This window comes from Mustelus asterias, chromosome 19, assembly GCF_964213995.1.
Source record: "Mustelus asterias chromosome 19, sMusAst1.hap1.1, whole genome shotgun sequence".
NCBI classification, from domain to species: Eukaryota; Metazoa; Chordata; class Chondrichthyes; order Carcharhiniformes; family Triakidae; genus Mustelus; species Mustelus asterias.
In genome coordinates this window covers 45239918-45253814 of record NC_135819.1, presented here as the reverse complement: position 1 = coordinate 45253814, position 13897 = coordinate 45239918, and the positions used below count along the sequence as shown (strand labels likewise).

The 13897-nt window shown below is 40.8% G+C and overlaps 1 protein-coding gene across 2 annotated transcripts in view; it reads right to left on the bottom strand.

Annotated features, from left to right (window-relative positions):
- The window catches only part of apaf1 (apoptotic peptidase activating factor 1), a 203918-nt gene that overhangs the window by 80583 nt on the left and 109438 nt on the right, over positions 1–13897 (bottom strand). For both annotated transcript variants that reach the window (XM_078235466.1, XM_078235467.1), the window contains exons 20-21: positions 8326–8445; positions 5098–5223 (exon numbers count right to left, since the gene is read on the bottom strand). In XM_078235466.1, the coding sequence (XP_078091592.1) occupies positions 5098–5223; positions 8326–8445 (246 nt within the window). The remainder of the gene's footprint in view (positions 1–5097; positions 5224–8325; positions 8446–13897) is intronic.

The following is a 13897-nucleotide window of genomic DNA, read 5'->3' as shown; positions in this document are numbered from 1 at the left end:
GGGGAACTGCATGCTTGATGAAGGAGAATGTTCAAAATGCAAGCTATAAACAAATGGAAATAAGACTTGTATCCTGAAGACTTATAAAGTGAAGATATTGCACTATTTTATAAAAAGCAAGTGCTGGAAAAACCCAGCATATTTTGCAGCATCTGTGGAAACAGAAACAAAGTTAACAGGGTGAGTTAAGTGTGGCACTTCTTCAGAACTGATGGGGACACCACTTTTACTGATTGTTTGAGGAACTGGCTAATGGAGTTTAAATAACGCAGTATTGACACTGCATGTGTCATGAGGAAGGGAGATTCTTAATTCCACAACCGGAGATAAACAATTGTTATAAATCTCTTCCACAGTGAAATGTTGCCCTGAGAACTGTGCTGGATCACAAAGCAAAAGTGATCATGCTTATGAGTAATCATCACTGGAAGGAAGACTTGTTTTAGGCCTTCTTTCCTCCCATTCCATGAAATCAAACCAAAAAGGCCTATTTCAGGATACGTTTTATACTGAAAGAGGATCTTTTTTGAGTGTTGTCATTTTTGAACTGCAGTCTATCACTCACTCAATGTCAGTATTTTGAAGAGATAGCAGTTGGCCATCTCATATTATTGCAATCGGCTGATAGTACCATACAAATTCCTTGTGTTGTAGATTAAAGTTAACATTACAAAGTTAGCTGGGCAACGTGTGCAGAATATACATCTAATGCCATTTCCTTGCTTTTCATCATGACATCCAGAAAGATCATCTTCTGAAAGGCTTTTCAGCTGAAAACTGTTTGAACTGTGAAAGCTGTTTTAAGGTCTATTCATATTACTTCAAATAATCTTCTCCATCAGAGCAGTCAAATTCTCTCTCATATGTAAATATATATTTTTCAAATTAATGAAGTTAAAATCAAATGAAACAAACTACAGAGCAAAGGTTGCACTGGTAAAATTTATACTGACATCAAATCTCAAGATTTCCACTGCGGTGAAATAAATATTTCATTTATTTAAAGAAATGCTTTTCAAAGAGCTTCAGATTTGTTTTGTTAGTACGCCAATTTTGAGCACCTACTGAACTGACAACATGGCAAACCTGCCGTGTGACTCTTCCACTTGTTATTTCTTATAAGATAGAAACAGGAGTAGGCCATGCAATCCTTGAGGCCTACTCTGCCATTCATGACTGATCTGTACCTTGACTAAATTTGCCTGTCTTAATTCCACACCACTGGATACTCTTAACAAACATAAATCTATTGACCTTAGGCATCCATGATCTTCTAAGGCAGATAAGTTTCTCCTCATCCATGTTGTTGGATCCTTTTAAATCCCTTGATCAGATCATGGATTCATCTTCAATACTCAAGGGAACATAAGCTAGGTTTATGCAAACTGTCCTCATAACCTTATCTGCCTTGCTCTCTCCTTGTGTGATTCAGTGACAAATTTAGTTTGATAACACTACTGTGAAGTGCTTTGGGACATTATACAACATTTAAGGAGCTTTATAAATGCAAGTTGTGCAGTTGAACTTCCAAACTCTTTGCTCTTCTACAGTTTCTAATTGCTCACCATTTAGAAAATACTCCAATTTATCCTTTTTGGGGCCAAAGGGGATGACCTTACATTTACCCATAGTTCCATCTGCCATAGTCTTACAAACTCACTTAATCTGTATGTCCCTTTGCAATGAGCTGCTCCCAACTGGACTATTTGACTAGATTGTCAGTGTCATCTAATATCTTAGACATTCTGCTCCTTATTCCTTCAGCCCAATCATTAATAAATAAATAAAGTTGCAGATCCAGAACAGATCACCACTTAGAACCATAGAATCCCTACAGTGCAGGAGGCCGCCATCCGACCCACCAAGCCTGCACTGACAACAATCCCACCCAGGCCCTATCCCCGTAACCCCCTGACACTAAGCGGCAATTTAGCATGGCCAATCCACATAACCTGGATATCTTTGAACAGTGGGAGCAAACTGGAGCACCCGGAGGAAACCCATGCAGATATGGGGAGAATGTGCAAACTCCGCACAGAGGCTGGAATTGAACTCGGATCCCTGGCGCTGTGAGGCAGCAGTGCTAACCACTGTGCCACCCGATACTCTTTATTCCTACTCTCTGTCTCCTACCTGCTAACCAATAGTCAAAAGGCTACCTCTAATTTTGTATACTGCCAATAATCTTGCGTGGAACCTTATCAAATGCTATCTGAAGTCCATATAATTACCACCCATAAACTTTCCTTTGTCTAACTTATCAGTAACCTCAAAAAATTATCTTGCTCAGTTGTCTTATCTTTGACATAGCCACACTGACACTCTCCGATTAGTTCATTTTTGCTCAAAAGCTTTGTCACTCAATTCTTAATGACAGGTTCTTGTGGCTTCCCCATAACTGACATTAAAATTAAAGCAGAAAGTGGCCTTTCAATTCATCCACAAATATAGTTAGTGTGATGATAGTAGTTGCTATAGATATATACTTTTTTTATTTTCAAGGGGATGCTTTGAAATTCAGTTTTTTGCTACGGGCAGTCAGTATGCCTGGTGGGAATGCAGCTCAGATGTTGGGTGGGCAGGATAATTACTCATTTTAGCTATGTAGTGTTTACTTAGTAGAGAGCTAATGGATTATTGCTTATAGATTAAGATTTCCCCTGGGGTTTTTGATTAGGTTGGTAGACAGGATCATGTGATAATATGGCTAGTGGGAGGAGCAAGGTAAGTAGCTGAGAAAACAGTTTGCAGTTCTAGTTAGGGTTCGTTTCAGACAGAGGTCTGCAAGCTGCTTTGAAACTCAAAATATCTCTCTGAAAGCTTCAAAACTGATTACACCCCTTCAAGCAAGTATTTTTATGGTTAATAACTGTACATAAAGTGGAATTGTGAGTCTGTAAGAGAATGTTGCTTATTTGGAACTGAAACTGTTAGAAATTAAAGTTGTTTCCTTTCATTTTTTAATTATCGTTCAACTGTTAAAAGTTAAACTGCTTCATTTTGTTAGAGCTATACTCAAACTGTGTTATTAAATAAAGTTTGTTTTTACGATAATGGATCCCTGATTTGTTAGTGGAATTACTCCTGAGGTGAAGTATCCTATCCTCACATTTGTGTGAAAACAGAAAAGTTGTTGGGTTCTAGTCTGGCTTCCTAATGTAATTTGGGATTCTGGTCCAGGGCCCTAACATTAGTAGAAATAATTGTCATCAAAGCTATATTGCTCATTGTATAAAAGATGTAAAAGGCGACACGGTGGCACAGTAGTTAGCACTGCTGCCTCACAGCGCCAGGGACCCTGGTTCAATTCCTGCCTCGGGTAACTGTCTGTGTGGAGTTTGCATGTTCCCCCATGTCTGTGTGGGTTTCACCGGGGTGTTCTGGTTTCCTCCCACACTCCAAAGGCGTGCGGGTTAGGTTGATTGGCCATGCTAAGTTGTCCTTTAGTGTCAGGGTAACAAGCAAATCTATGGCAGATAGAGCCTGGGTGGGATTGTTGTTGGTGCAGGCTCAATGGGCTGAATGGCCTTCTTCTGCACCGTAAGGATTCTATGATTCTATGTATGATTACCAAGCAGGACCGGCAGACTAAAATAGAGCACATGAACGACAGCACAAAGCACCTCTACACAATGACATATTCTGCTCAGGCTTCAAGGTATAATTTGATCAGAATGAGGTTTGTCATGAAGGAGTGGATTAAGGCAAACATTGCTGAACACACAAATTTAGAAATAAAAGCTAAAGAAACCAATTCACAAGATGAAACAGTGAAAGTCTAAAATTAATTATATATTTTAAAAAATTGTATATTAAGGCTTACTAAACATATCCCTATTTGACAAGAAGATGTCAACTTATAAATTATAGATGTGTATTTGTAAATTTGCATAATTATTGATTACTAAGTTAGTAAAAATGTTTCAAAATTGGAAACCATTCATTGTTAATGGTGATATAAAATACTTTTAGGTAGCTGGATGTGTGATTGACATTAAATAATGTTCCTGTGCCTGTTTAAACTTTGTGCCTGTTAGTTTTATCAAAAGTACACTGCTTAATTTACAAGTAATGGCTGCTAGTCATATAATAAAGCATTGATGTTCTTGTTAAGCTCTCTCCTCACCTCCTACTAGTTTTATTTTCATGGAAGTGAATACATGACTTAGATCACAACTTCTGTGGAAATTCAGGGTGAAATTTTACAGCCATAATACTGACTATGATTTATAAAGATGTTTCAGGGAGAAATAATAAGAGTGCAATAGCCTGAAGGATTCAAGTCAATTTTATACCAAGCAAAACCCAGTCTGGCACAAAGACAAGAGCCAACAAAACATCAGGTCACCAAGTAAAGCACTGAATTCTTCATGTAATTATATAAGATAATGGACAGTTTGGCACTGAATAAGACCAACACACTGGGCCATACTGAGTTTGGATATGTGCTTACACACCTGCTCCTTTGATTCAGAGTAAACCATGGAGGGAGAGGGATGGCAGGTCAGTACCTTGCCCATTAGAGAAGGACAAAGTCAACCAGGGATGGTTTTGTGCACATCCCAGCAGCTGGCAAAACTGCAGGAGCAGATTGTCAGCCTCCCCTATTGACTTGGAAATAGCACGTGGAAGGAGCAGACACAGGAGGAGGTGAGAGGTAGTTTAAAAACAAGCAAAGTAAATGTAAAATAGCAGAATGTGCAGCAGCAACCGTAGCAAGAGGAAAAGCTACACTGCTGTAAAGTGAAATTGGTAGTTTCTTTCCCATGCTACAGTTTTATACATGCTCATAACAATTTTGTATAATGAATCGACAACTAATTCCAGGAAATAGAAATCTAGAACACGGGTTAGGAAATGTTTCCAAATTAAAACCTTTTGCAAAGATGCTCACCCATCCTTTTTCCCATAATGATGTTGAATGTCACCCGAGTCGTACGCTCACTCAAACCTCATAACCTCATTGCATAGGACTATGAAGGTCAGCCAATTTTTTTTTTGTAAGCAAGAAAATTGACATGAGCATTAATGTCACAGAGAAGCCATAATTCCTAACTGGCATTGAAAAAGCATTCACATCAAGTCCAATGATTCTACCTTTAAGATTCCATCTCCACATCCAAACGCAGCCAAATTAATTTGCCGATTAAGGCAGCAACAACGAATACGCGAATCCTGGACCTCACTCTGACACATCACATCACCAGTTTTTCCATTTATTAGCTGTTGCGGATACAAAAGAAAAGTTAATTATTTTGTCTCTAAAAGGCAAAACGAAGATGACAAAGTATCCAAAATGATGCAGGCACTGGCAGGGATGTAAAAATGCCTGCTTCTAAACAGACGGGAGCAATATGGAACAGATTCCATAGACAGGTGCTTAATAGTCCTGTTAAAGTCCAACCGATTAAAACTACTGAAGTAAAAGATGATGACGCAGAACAGTAATTTTATTTGAGAAATGGAAACAGCAGATGGTGGTGGTGAGATAACACGGCTGGGAAACGAGAAAACGATGGACGATGAACTCACTGATCATTAGTGTGGAAAAATATTACACGGTGCATCACATCTTAGCTCAGGTTTAGTGATCATACATATTTGGTTTAAAGAAATCCAAAATTAGTTCATATTAGCATATTAACTGGATGCCGGGACATTGAGTGAATTTAAGGAAGAGATGGACAGATTTTTAATTAGTAATGGGTATGAAGAACTTTGGTGAATGGGCAGGTAAGCAGAGTTGGGCTGAGATTAGATCAGCCATGATCGTATTAAATGGTGAAACAGGCTCGAGGGGCTAAATTGCCTACTCCTGCTCCTAGTTCTTATATACACACAAGTTGTCCAATTCCGCAACGCAAAGGCCATTTAATGTAAAATTCCACATCCACTAGCCCAAATTTTAGTTTAAATATACTTGAGATATCTCCAGGGAGGACGGCACAGTGGCACAGTGGTTAGCATTGCTGCCTCACAGCGTCAGGGACCTGGGTTCGATTCCTGGCTCCGGTCACTGTCTGTGTGGAGTTTGCACGTTCTCCCTGTGTCTGTGTGGGTTTCCTCCGGGTGCTCCGGTTTCCTCCCACAGTCTGAAAGACCTGCTGGTTAGGTGTATTGGCCATGGTAAATTCTCCCTCAGTGTACCCGAACAGGCGCCGGAGTGTGGCGACTAGGAGATTTGCACAGTAATTTCATTGCAGTGTTAATGTAAACCTACTGGTGACACTAATTAATAAATAAACAAAGGAGTCGATGAAGCTGTGGAGTGGACTCTCAATGTACCAGCTGGGGCAAGTCTACACCATTGGAAAGGGACTTGGATTTTCTTCTCTTTAGGGTGAGGATTCCAATCTAGCTTTCTACAACCTATATTTCAGCCTCTCTCGACTTTGTCTCCAATCGCTGCATCTTCCTTGGCTTGTCTCCCTGTGCCTTGGTTTTGCAAATGCTCTTTGCTTTGGTGGGGTGGTAATGTCACTAGATTATTAATCCAGAGCCCTGGCTCTGCGGACATAAGTTCAAATCCCACCACTGTAGTGGCAGGAATTTGAATTAAATTAATAAATTTGAAATATAAAGCTAGTCTCAATAATGGTGATCATGCTGACCATGGAAGAGAAATCTCTTGACCACCCCTTCTGTTCTTTGATACCAAGATCATTTCAGTCTGAATTAAATGCTGCCTTGATGTCAAGGATAATCACCCTCACTTCCATCATAAATTCAACTCTTTTGTCCATGTTTGATTGTAATGAGGTCAGGAGCTGAGCAACTCTGACGGAACCCAAACTGAGCATCAGTGAGCAGTTTATTGCAGTGCCACTTTGATGCACTGTTGATAACACCTTCCAACATTATGTTCTTGATTGAGGGGAGGCTGATGGGGTGGGTAATGGCCAGGCCTGGATTTGTGGACAGGAAATATCTAGGCAATTTTCCACATTGTTGGGTAGATAGATGCCAGTGTTATAACTGTACTGGAACAGCCTGGTGAAGGTTGTAGCTAGTTCTGGAGCACATCTTCAGTACTATTGCAAGAATGTTGCCAGAGCCCAAAGCCTTTTCAGTCTCCAGTTGTTTCCTGATATCACATGGAGTGAACTGAATTGTCTGAAGACTGACATCTGTGATCCTGTGGACCTCAGGACGAGGCCATAATGGATCATCTACTTGGTACTTCTGGGTGCAAATACTTTAGCCTTTTGAGCTCCCCTCTCATTTAGAATAGGGATATTTGTGAAGCCAGCACCTCTGGTTAGTTGTCAGGATTTGCTGTGCTAATGACTGTGAATCTGTCAGTGTTCTCGCTTATTGGTCCACTGAAACTTACAACAACTTTGGGAGCTCAATCCTGCACGGAATAACTTAGAAATCTAAATGTTGCTGTCAGTGAGTCTACACCCTCCATAGGGCACAGTGTGGAGGTTCTCAAAGTGAAATCTCCCTGACAATCGTGATTCAGGGCTTCTACTTCTACACTGTCTCACTGTAAAATCCTTTGAAAAAGTTACACTTTGTTGAATGAGGTTCAACTGGATTTTTAAACCATATTCATAATGTCTTCCAAACAGCCTTCCTGCCTTAAGAAACTAATTTATCAATGGAATGACAATCTTTTTAAAAACATGCATTTTTAAAAAGTTTGTTTATTTTTTAATTCGCTATTAATTAATCTATTCTAATGCAGTCGTTCATTCATTTCAGTATTTGAAAATTTTAAAGCAAAGAACATCAAATGCTTTTAACTTCCTGATTTGTTGTGCATAAATACTTCAACTTGTTGGCTTTCTACCTGTGCGCTGCTGCACACCAACGCATCTCCTTGGTTTGGCACAGAGTTAAACTGTTTTGGGAAACGGGTAATTCCCAGCCACAGAGATCGCATGGCAGGCTCTTTGAGGTCAGTGGTGACTGTCCTTGCTTCCTCACGGACTGCAAAATACTTGTGTACACTTTCATCTGTAAGTTCCAATCATTTCTATCACCCTCTGGCAAATTTATGGTTCCGGGTTTGCTGTCCGTGAGAATACTTCAACGAGATTGGCTGCTTACTGTGCTTATTGCTGTTGCTGGATGTCTGGAGATTGATTCCTTTGACTTGGTTCCAAAACTGACAGCGGGAAAGGGGAAATTGCACCACAGTGATCATTAAATCACATGGGCAGTTTTTATTCTGAGGACGGTTGTCAGCATCATTGCTTTGCCACTGACCTCGAAATCTGAATTAATGTTTCATTCTGAGAAGAACTGGTTAAATCAAAAATGCTAGGAGCTATTGAGAGACCAAAAACGTGGTCTATTAGAAAATAAAAGGTTGTTTACCTGTAAACATTTTTTATTATCAGATACCAAAACAATGACGTCATCTTCTTGGAAGACTGCATCCATATCTCGTACCAAAGAAACAGCAGAGGAACTATGCACTTTATTGGTGTCCCATAGCTGTCAAAACAAAATGTAATATAAGGTGTAATAACAAACAACTTCTTGTGTCCTTTACTGCTATAACCTATTCTCAAAATACATTGTAACTTTTTTGCTGGAGCAAAATGACATTAAGGTTTCATGAAAATGTTTGAAAGATATTAAAGCAATATTGCAAAGCTCAGCACTGCCTTGTTGGCGTGTAATTTCCTTGATATCCACAAAAAAGTCAGAGGAAAGAAAACAACCCTGCAACGTTTGCATTTACGCGAGACAATGTATCACCATGAAACAGAACGGTTTTAGGTGGAAATTACTGACGTGTAGCGGTTTGAAAGTGATGCATGTACATCAGTGTACAGCTGACAGAAAGCTGTATGAAAGCAAATAACAATCAGTAGTGGCAGGTTAGTGAGGAATCCACCATTAATCAGCAGCCAGTGTGGAGCTGGGTGCAAAAAGAGACTGAGGACAGAAATGGCTGTACCGCAATACACTTCATTAACTCCAAAGTACAGAAGGTAACTTATTTGCTCAAGTTTACTGTTCCAAGCGACTTCTTCCACCACCTGCCAAGTAGGTACATTTTGAAACGCTATTACAATGCAGCAAACAATACATATACAACAATAACTTCCGTAGATCGATACTTATATTTTGTCCAAACAGGGCCAGCTTTTATTATAAGTGATTTCCCCAGACAAATCTCCATGCAATACATTTGGCCCTGATGAAATTTGAATGAAGACAGGAGTTAGTCCTTTTTACAGCATAAAGGTATTTGAAAACAGCAGTATCTGTTACAAAACTATTGCAATGCAGACCATTTCAGCAGAGATGGAGCCCTATGGCCTGACGCTGTTGTTACAAAGCTATGTCACGGAGTTGATGGAATGCAGTCATAGTGAGGGAAGTGACAGTTCTTGTGCAGCTGAAATGACATTTATTCCCAATGCTACATCAGCTCTACTCTACTGTAAACTGGGTCAAACTGTCAATAACACCATCATTTATTTCCAAAAATTAAGTGCAAATTAAATTCAAAAGATCTTTCAAAATGTTTTGGAAAGGAAAATAAGTGCCTGTCAACCACAATATCTCACCGTTGCAATTTTGCTTTTTGAAAATGAGTGCAATTTTCAACTAATGGACTAGCAGCCAAGGATGATTTAAACAAGCTTCTTAATGTGAACCACCGTGGGACCATAAGCCTGCATTGTTTAGCAAGGACAGGGTTGGGTGGTGCTGCAGAACATAGGCAGCAATTTGAGACAAATTGAAATTTGTATAACGTGGAGGAGTGGAGACCAGCAGCAGATCACTGGTATTGTAGAATAGAATCATAGAATAGTTACAGCACACAATGAGGCTGTTCAGCCCATTCCAATCCCCCATCCTTTCCCTGTTGCCCTGCAATTCTGTTCCCCTTGGGTGTTTATCCAATTCTAATCATAGAATCTACAGTGCAGAAGGAGTCCATTTGGCCCATCGTGCCTGCACCGACAACAATCTCACCAAGGTCCCCTCCCCGTAATCCCACATATTTATTCACCGAATCCCTGACACTAAGGGGCAACTCATCATGGCCAGTCCACCTAACCTGCACATCTTTGGACTGTGGGAGGAAACCAGAGCACCCGGAGGAAACCCAGGCAGAGACGAGGAGAGTGTGCAATCTCCACACAGTCACCCAAGGCTAGAATTGAACCTGGGTCCCTGGCGCTGTGAGGCAGCAGAGCTAACCACTGTGCCACTAATTCAATTAGTTAAAGAAACATTTTTTTTATATTTAAGTCTGGAGGTTACAAAGGTTGAATAAGGGCCTAACTAACAGAGATAGGGCCAAAAGTGGGCAATACAATAGAAGTGAAATTATCGCTATCTTTGCGATGGAGAGAATAAGGATTTGGAACATAGTTCAGAGTAGAATAAGACAGAGGCTATAAATACTCTGGTTTAGCCTTAGACAATGGCGAGAGGAGGCAGTTAGCCTTAAAAATAGATAACAAGTCGCAACATTTGAACGATAAACTAGAGATGGAATCTAATATAACCACTGATTATAACATTTTTTAAGATCCATTGTCTTCTCACACATTTGATGTCAGAGAACAAATAAGATAAAATTCGTATTGCCGAAAAAAGACATTTTGTCGAAGCTTTTAGTCTTGCACTCATCAGGACTATTGCGAGAATACTATTGTCAGAGGAAACAATAACTTTATACCGTAGAGGAAGAGAGTGCTGATTGGTTGGCAACTGGCCTCTGATTAGCATTTATATGGAGAATGAACCAGTTAATGGTGACTGACAGTTAACTGCCAAGCACTGTTTAAAAATTTAAACCAGGCAGCTTAACAAGGTTGCTGATGAGGCCAATTTTATACCATGTGGAACAAAGAACAATACAGCACAGGAACAGGCCCTTCGGCCCTCCAAGCCCGCGCTGCTCCCTGGTCCAAACTAGACCATTCTTTTGTATCCCTCCATTCCCACTCCGTTCATGTGGCTATCTAGATAAGTCTTAAACGTTCCCAGTGTGTCTGCCTCCACCACCTTGCCCGGCAGCGCATTCCAGGCCCCCACCACCGTGTGTAAAATACGTCCTTCTGATATCCGTGTTAAACCTCCCCCCCTCACCTTGAACCTATGACCCCTCGTGAACGTCACCACCGATCTGGGAAAAAGCTTCCCACCGTTCACCCTATCTATGCCTTTCATAATTTTATACACCTCTATTAGGTCACCCCTCATCCTCCGTCTTTCCAGTGAGAACAACCCCAATTTACCCAATCTCTCCTCATAACTAAGCCCTTCCATACCAGGCAACATCCTGGTAAACCTCCTCTGCACTCTCTCTCTAAAGCCTCCACGTCCTTCCGGTAGTGTGGCGACCAGAACTGGGCGCAGTATTCCAAATGCGGCCGAACCAACGTTCCATACAACTGCAACATCAGACCCCAACTTTTATACTCTATGCCCCGTCCTATAAAGGCAAGTATGTCATATGCCTTATTCACTACCTTCTCCACCTGTGACGTCACCTTCAAGGATCTGTGGACTTGCACACCCAGGTCCCTCTGCGTATCTACACCCTTTATGGTTCTGCCATTTATCGTATAGCTCCCCCCGACGTTAGTGAACTATAAAAATTCCAACTCGTGTATTGACCAGTGAAGATAGGCTTGTGGTAGACAGCTCCCTAACAGACTTCACAATGAGTACATTAGGAAAAAGAGTTTATTTTTCTACTCCATTTCAAAGGTGAATTCAAGCGCAGGATGGAGCCTATTTAAGACTTACAAGAAAATGATTACATGCAACTACTGATTTAAATATAGCAAATGTATCATCCACATATCTGAAATGTGCAAAGAGTAGGAGACTAGGTGTCATTCCATTGAATACATGTTTCTCATGGTACCCAACAAAGGTGCTTGAGAGAGCTGGGCCTAGAAGAGATCCCATGAGAGCACTATCTATTTAGGCATATATTTGGGGCGGCATGGTGGCACAGTGGTTACCACTGCTGCCTCACAGCACCAAGGCCCGGGTTCAATTCCAGCCTTGGGCCACTGTCTGTGCAAAGTTTGCACGTTCTCCCCGTGTCTGTGTGGGTTTCCTCCGGGTCCTCCAGTTTCCGCCCACAGTCCAAAGATGTGTGGGTTAGGTTGCTAAATTGACCCTAGTGTTAGGGGAATTAGCAAGATAAATAAGCGGGGTTATGGGACTAGAGCCTGGGTGCGATTGTGGTCGGTGCAGACTCGATGGGCCGAATGGCCTCCTCCTGCACTGTGGGGAATCTATGATCTATATATGATGTTGTTAAATCTGAATTCAACCGTGTGAGTTGCTGAGTTCTCAAGCTCAGTGAACACTGATTCGTACAACGGTAATGTGTCAAGATCACCATGGCAATTCAGCACATGTATCTATGGCTTCCTTAAGTGGAATATTGGTCAATAGACTAGTCACATCAAATGAGCACATGGACACAACATTGCTATTGATATGCAAGTCCTATAAGTTAAGTGCAAATATGAGGAAATCTCTCACTTTATATCTGGAAAACTTGTTCAAAACTGATTGTGATAATTTGCCCAACCATTTGGCCAATTCATGCTGTGCAGGATCAGTCAAAGATATGATAGGATGTAAAGGGACATCACAACGTATGTTTTGGGCAGCCCATACATAAACGGACGCAGGGAACCATGACGATGAACCCTGTCACATTTATCACATGGCAGCTCATCACTCTTTAAAAAAATGCTTACTAGACTTGTGTAAGTTTACTTTTGAGCAAGGCTGTCCAGTCAAGTTGAGCAGCAAGTCCAAGGGAATAGCGTGCATTTTGTTGATATAGCCATGCTTGTTAAGGATGACTATTCCCGTCCCTTTGTCAGGTTTAGTGATGTGTACATCCGGGTTGGTTTGTCAAGTTTACTGATGTGTATGTTCAGGTTGGTCTTAAGGCTTCGCAATGCTACAAGACATGTGAAGATCAGACAGGTCATTCGGAATCCTGCAATATGCACGTGCTAGATCAGCTATGTGTGCTTTCAAGGATTCATCTTCAACAAATGCTGGTTTGTGGTGGGATAGCTGGGAGTAAAGGAGTTCAAACTCAGCACATACCTCTTCCCGCTTGATTTGGGGTGAAGGCAAAGCAAAATTAAAACCATGCACAAGAACAAACTCCTCACTTTCTGGGAGTATATGGTCAGAGGTTTGTTACATGTTTAGTCGCATCGTTAATTGCGTTGCCAAACTGCATTTGCTTACATGAGTTCATGGTGTGGAGGTGCAGATGTGTTTCAAATGGGTACTGTTAATGGTGTGGTCATCTACTGAAGCAATAATACACTAGCATAAATGGACCAAACTTAAAAATGAAAGAAAGTTTGCAGCTCAGGCAAAGCACAGCGTAAGACTTGGCGCAAAATAATAATTACTTATTCACAAGTGAATGCAGTTTTGATGGTACAATCTTATGCATTTTTTTCTTGTGACTATTTAGCATTAGCAGATATAATTAAACTTTACGGAGAACCCAACATACACCCTGAGAACGAAGAAACTCTCGGTGAGGCAAAATTGTACTCACACCAGTAGATCAAGGATATCAATTCTTTCCAAGATGTTTTTTTTCCAAATGCCAATACTGGAGTTCCCTTAGTTTTGTTCATACATGCCAGATATTATTGGGTCATTTCACTGACTTACTTACTGTTCATCTCAGGAACATTAAAGCAGAGCTTAAAAAAAAAGAGTGGCGGGTTTTCACTAATTCTCAGTGGCTCAATGCGCCATCAACTTGTTTGTGGCACATAGGTTGATGTATGGATTCCCCACCTGTGTTGTGTTAGCTGATTTCATGGGCACTATAGCAGGCCTTGGCTTCCTTAGGAATACATCGACCCCAGTCCTTATTTCAAATTATTGCTACTGGAAAGAGTGGACAAGATTG